This window comes from Cryptotermes secundus, unplaced genomic scaffold (assembly GCF_002891405.2).
Source record: "Cryptotermes secundus unplaced genomic scaffold, Csec_1.0 scaffold88, whole genome shotgun sequence".
NCBI lineage: Eukaryota > Metazoa > Arthropoda > Insecta > Blattodea > Kalotermitidae > Cryptotermes > Cryptotermes secundus.
The window spans coordinates 916,765-923,533 of NW_019724585.1; the positions used below are offsets into that span (position 1 = coordinate 916,765).

General features: G+C 40.7%; 1 protein-coding gene across 2 annotated transcripts in view; it reads right to left on the minus strand.

Moving 5' to 3' along the window:
* The window catches only part of LOC111862261 (alpha-actinin, sarcomeric), an 84,239-nt gene extending 77,721 nt beyond the window's left edge, over nucleotides 1-6,518 (minus strand). The window contains exon 1 of one of the 2 annotated variants that reach the window (XM_023847503.2): nucleotides 6,251-6,518. In XM_023847503.2, the coding sequence (XP_023703271.1) occupies nucleotides 6,251-6,367 (117 nt within the window). In that variant the 5' untranslated portion in view covers nucleotides 6,368-6,518. The remainder of the gene's footprint in view (nucleotides 1-6,250) is intronic. The other variant, XM_023847502.2, reaches the window with a different exon arrangement.
* Nucleotides 6,519-6,769: the final 251 nt, after the last annotated feature.

The following is a 6,769-nucleotide window of genomic DNA, read 5'->3' on the forward strand; positions in this document are numbered from 1 at the left end:
AAGTGAATAATAATAATATTAATAATAATAATAATTCATTTGAACTGAATTCAATTCTGTATTATTTATGTGCCGAGTCAACAGCCGCAAGGCCAATAATAACAACAACAATAATAATTAGTAATAGCCGGGGATAACCAGTCAATAAAATGACTGCCTACAAGATTGGCTACCGGATTCGACTTCCAGAAGGGTCAGGGGGTTTTCTCTTCGCCATAACTGTATCCAGACTACCCTGAGGCTGAACTAGCCTTCTGTAACATTGGTACTAGAAAGCCTTACCCGGGGTAAAGCAGCCGGAACGCTATCAATCACCTCCATCTAGTACCGAGGTTCAGAACAGACAGTACTTTACCGCTCTTCCTCCATACGTTACCGTTACTACTACTACTACTACTACTATTACTACTACTACTACTACTACTACTACTACATGTTTCTCGTGGTTTTCTTCAGTTTATCCAGGCGGGTGGTGGGAAATAACTTACGATGTGACCAGCTACTTTCAAACCTTCACCTAATTCACACCCACGACCTTCCATTTTATATTCCGTTACGTAATATATGCAGTTGGAACTGCGTCTACAACATGATAACAGCAGTAGTAGTAGTAGATTCTAAAGGGTTCTGACGATGGTGTATAACACAGAATTACTGGATTTTTGGACTTTTTTCCATCGTCTGGTATTCTAGAGAACAAAAAAACACGACGTTTCGGAAACTTGATCTGTTTCCGGCTTCAGGTGAACGGGGGAAAAGACATATACTCGGGTGGGGCCCTTAAAAAAAAGCTAATCTGAAATGAACACAGAACTCGATCGTTTCTATTAGGTACATATGCTGATCTTTAGTACAAAGGGCAAGCTCCAGTCAAAGAAGAACTCTGCTTGCTTCCAAAGGAATCGATATAACAGAGTATGAGTCACAGCACCAAAATCTTTAGCACATCTGTACGGACTAGGAATATCATCTACTGTACATCACTCGGAATATTTCAAGCCAGCAGAAGCGAGGCAAGAACAGCACACGGTTAGTGTAAGGAGACCTAAGTCTTGTACACAGAATAACAGTATACACCATGTGGGTGTAAAATGCAATAAGTGAAACGAAAAATCCGTACACGCTGCGAACGAATTGGTCTACATGTAACACAGTGTCGGGTGCTGCAAGACTATATGAAATATCTCAAGGTTGCCGTTTATCTCTAGTCTAGCCCCATGAATTCCTTTGAAATATTTGTGACCAACTTCCAAGGTGAACTTCAACTATACCAACCCACAGAGGTTTTACTCCTACACTAGTAGCAGTCGATCTCAATACAAAACGAGAACGTGCTACCCAACATCGAACAGAATTGTGAGGACGACATCAATGGAAAGACAAAAGTGCCAGCTGCCAAAACACGCCCTTACTTGGACGAGCATCGCCAGTTCTGGAGTACTAAGGGAACTGCATAAAAACACAATTCAAAAGCATACAGATTTCGCATCCCACTCGTAACATTTCAAACCACTGCTAAGAAATTGTTTGTATTCTGAAAGTCTTTAGTTCGAGTCCGAGTTTGAGACTGGGTAACTTGAGATTTTCCAATGTTAACATTGATCAGCTTTGCGTTTTACAATACAGAACGTTTCTAGCGTCTCATGAAGACGTATTGCGTAATGGATGTGCAGATCCGCCCATTTTCAAGCTCGGCACTAGTGTGTCAGACTGGGCGTGGTGGCAAAGACAGAAGTCCATGGGCCTCCACGGAACTGATCCTGGTCACCCAGTCCACTAAACTGAGCTATACCGCCGCATAATTGTCAGTATATATTTACCTCCAAAAAAAAAAAAAAAAAAAATTTGGACTGAAAGGAAAGTGAGTGTACGGTGAGCAACGTCACCAGTTAGCAATGTGTGACGCGACTGACGCCCTCCCTTAAAGAAGCCACAGAGGAGGAGTACCCAAAAATAGGGAGAAGTCAGCATAAGCTCACTAGTCGGACTGAGATCTCATGACAGTTTTATCTGTTGCAAGTCTCACTACACAGACTCCACGGACCAACACGCCCACTTTTGAGCATTTAATCTCAAGTTTGTTGGGAACAAATATGTGATAACAGCAGCCCACCAGAAGTCCCACAATCTTACACATTCATATTCAAATGGCGGCCCTAGGAATCAAAAAACATTCCCATCTCACAGCTTGTCAAGTGAATACAACATTCTTAACTGAAGACTGATGGTTAAAACACACCAATATGATTCAACAAAACTTATTTTTTTTATTGCTAGTGGGGTGGGACTAGGTCCCTTGTACTGCGGCCACTTCTGGCCTATTGTACCAGCCCAAGATTATAGTCGAGGGTGATTGTGGAGCAATTGGTGGAATGAAGATTGGCAGGGGAAACCGAAGTACTTGGAGAATACCTGCCCCAGCGCCACTTTGTCCACCACAAATTCCACTTGACCAGACCCGGGATCGAACCCGGGCCGCCGTGGTGGGAAGCCAACGACTAACCGCTTGAGCTATGGTGCGGCCTCAACAAAACTTAACCACAATAAGAATTAATACACAAACAGCAAAAAGGTGTGCAGTATACACATTATCCAAATGTGTCCTTCGCTATTTTCCACTTAGGGGAACAGTGTACAGCTAATCATGCTAAAAATACATTGCACGGAGTCAGACATTATATTCAACATACTGAAAAGTAAGTTTTTAATAGATGTTGTATATCTTAATGTGATCTATACTTAACCTTACACACTCAATTTTTATGCAAGCAGCACTTTTGGAGAAATTTAACAAAGTTCATATTTTTTGGATTCATGTAGAGATTGTATGCAACAAATATGCAAAAAAAAATTCACCCCTGAAGTTTTGGTGCAGACTGCATCACTAAAGAATAAGAAAAGTAAAGGCATCCCTGTAAAAGGGCGTGGAGGCCCATAGGGTTGTGAGATGTTGAGGTTCCCACATTTTCTACACAATCGGCTCATAGATGGCGGCAAGGTTGTCAGCCTTATGTGCTGGCTGCCCTTTACCCCTAAGAATATTCCTGGTACTCTTTTCTGTTAGAGGCTGAGTTGACCCAGGGCCACAGTGCGGCTAGAAGGATTAGGTCAATTGAAAAAATCCAATGACCTCATCGTGATTCAATCCCGCGTCCTTCCAGCTTGCAGCATAGTGCCTTAACCAACTACGCTATCATGTAGACTGCACCAATATCAACTTTTAATAAAACATTTTAAGTAGTTTCAGAAATAAAATGTGAATACTAAGAGATGACCAGACATGATATCCCTACTTGGCTGTAAGCTTCACAGCCATTTTCATAACATGGCATGTTATTACATATGACCTGATTGTTTTTTCTATGACTGAACCATGACCAATGGCTTCCCAACCTACACAAATTATCAACACTAATACTACACTGCCACCACAACCACCACACCCCTCTTAACACCAGCAAGAACATTAAAATGTGGGGCAAATAAGCATATCAGCTCTTGAAGGACACTAAGTCTATTTTCTTCTAAGGTCAGTAAAGAAGCAAAGAACTCTTCCTCCAGTGCAAGTTAACACCACAAAGTTGGTAATGACACTAAATTAACATAAGTGTTGAGAGTTTTCATATTGCCTTGTGCAGAGGTGCATGTGTGTAGGTCTGCTACTTTTACATTGTGGTTCTGAATACACTGATGATATCAACAGAGAGCTTACTACAATTATAATGTCTCCAGTGATAACAATGAAACTCTATATGCGCATTAAACCTTGACAATCCTATTTCAACCTTCAAACCCATATTTGCTTCATGCTCTAGACCTGGGATGACAAACGTTTTTAATATCTTATACCAGAGTGATACCAAAAGTGGGGAAGTGGATGTACAAATCCATGTTTTTTTACCTTGGCACTAGTGGAAGGTGTGGTGAGCTTCACCCTGCGGCCGCTTTACCCCTGGGGAAAGAGTCCCTGGTACACATTGGATAGAAGACTGGGTGGGCACCAGAACTGTTGTGGATAATACTTAGGAGAGAAAATTCTTGTCCCCCCCCCCAGGACTTGAACTCTGACCTCCTGGTCATCAAGCCCACAGCCAGTCGCTATACCAACTGCACTATCCCAGCTCCTCTCCAGCACCACCTAGTGGCATTAATGAGATAGCTGCTGCTGAACATTTTTAAGTTGTTCAATTCCTGGCTTGTATGTGGCTGATTTGAGAATGGTACACATGGCACTCATTCTGTTTGTGAGACAGTCTCAAATACTGAGTTATTTAGTTATAGTTAGGTATAATCCAAAACATAATACAACATTGTGTCTTCTTGTTTATTTATGTAAACATACTATTCAATATGTATATAAATATATATAGTAACAACAAATATTCACCCCCCCCCCAAATGAATTATGACTTCATGAATTACTGACTCATGTGGTTCAAAATGTGAATAAAGTTAAAACCTGTAATCACAGTGTCAGCTGAAATCTCAAATGGTGCCAAACGTGACACTGGTGGCAATGGTTCACCATCCCTGCTCCAGACTACGCCAAGTGTTACTGCAGTCTTCCGGTATAGAATTATATGTAAGTCATAAATATGGAACCAGTATAAAATAAACATGTAAACAATCAGCATTCAAAGCTGAAAACATTCTGTAACCTTGTTTCTTGCATCAGGAATACAGAACATCACTGTTCAAGCTATCATGCTATTAAAATTCAGACTCACTCACTGCCTAGTGAAGAATGGCATGTATCTTTTGCAAGGATATTATATACAAGATTGATCTAAACTACAATCTATGGAATAAGTACATTCATGAAACAATGGGTAGAAACAGACTTGCTAATATCTATTACATTAATTAGGGGAGATATTAGAAATCTATGCTGCTCATTACTAGACATATCTTCTAGGTGACATTGTAACAATGTCAACCTTGAATTATGTAATGGGTAACCTTTCAATGTCATATATTTTTCTAAAGAAATAATTCTACCCTCAGGTGTGATATCTTGTACTCATTCTACCCACTGATGGAGCCAGTGTAGCTCAATCAGTATAGCTACTGGCTACGGGCTAGATAACCAAAGGGTCAGAGTTTGAGTCCCTATCAGGGCAAGAATTTTTACTTCTCCATGTCATTCACACCAGCTCTGTGGCCCATCTAACCTCCTATTCAATGAGTACCAGAGGCTCTTTCCCCAGGGGTAAAGCATCCGGGGCATGAAGCTGACCACTCATCTACAACTAGTGACCAGTTCAAGAAAACATGGGTCTATACATACACTCCCCCATATGTCGTCATGGTGTATTGCTCAATAAGTTAAGCACAGGGACAACTTTACCATTTTACTAATAATGACACATGCATTTGCTTCATTCATTATAGTTCTGAGGAAGTAAACTTTAATTGGCCAGATTTAAACTGTCAGTACATTTCAGATCATAAAGATTGCACAGAAGAGTCCACCAACACATGGCCTTAGTCAAATTATGTAGGAATATTTTGCTTACTGTACATTCAGCGCAAATTGTGTGGCCTCCGAAAGATCATTATGTAGTTGTGAAGCATCAAATGCCTAGTGTAAGATGAGAATCTATAATCCAATGATCAGTTACCAAATTACCACACTTCTTCCGTCATTAAAATACCCTAAATGAAGCTGACGGGTAATAAATAAACGCGTCGGAGAGAGGAATTTAAGACTTGACTAAAGAAACCGTGGGAGCTGCCCACATTCAAGCAAATGTGACAACGCTCCCACAAAACTATTTCAATGCCGCCGTTTCAACCAGCTGCCTGTATTTGTCTACTAGCACTGTGAACTGAGTGGTCACTCGTCCCATTTTTTTACCGACATGGTCCCAGTTGACCACTAAGTTTTGCGATGTAACATATTTTTTAAGAGACTTCGGTTCACGGTTGCCATTCGTTTGTCGAAAATAATAATTTTCGAAGACTAAGAACTTGACCGTGTAAAAGCTGCAACGTCCTATACAATATCATAATACCCTACAGTTTCGACCTGAGAAGACGAGATTACTGACACTGATATTATTTGTTTCTGAGCGAATAAAGAACCGCGAATTAGTACATGATAACTAGACTAAACAAGACGCCGAACAGATGTGTAACCATGCACTATTAACAACGGGGTGAATTAATTCCTTTGTCTTTAATGGTCAACAAAATATCAGGCTCTACACATCACTATGTGTTACACCCCTTTGCAGCCTTCTCCACTTACCTTTTTCTGTTGTTTCTCCCATGCTGGATCGAGTAGTCCTTCCCTTTCCCATTCTTCTTCTGGTTCCATGTAACCATCCCCATATTGATCTATATTATTCACAGCGTGATCGGTCATCGTTAATTCAGTTTACTGATTCTCGGTGATCGAAAAGTCCCTTCCACGGCAGATATTTGAGGCAGGGCTTCACACCACCTCACACACCGTACAAACCCTACTACAGGGTTACCTATAGCGCTACGGTAGCTTCCTAACCGGCAACCGTGCTTACGGTGGCTAAAATGGGGAACCCACGTGACCAGAACGCATAATTTGACATTTCAGCGAATACGTCATAGAATTAAAACTCATAATATAAGCTAAAATTATTGTATCAAATAAATATTTATGGTACTCAAAATTCCTATTTTACCTAAAGTTCTTAGAAAACCAGACCGACATTAGGCATGTCTGGTAACCTGGAAAATATAACTGATAAATTGTAACTAACTCTTGTCCCCCATTGGTCATAAGGTCGCT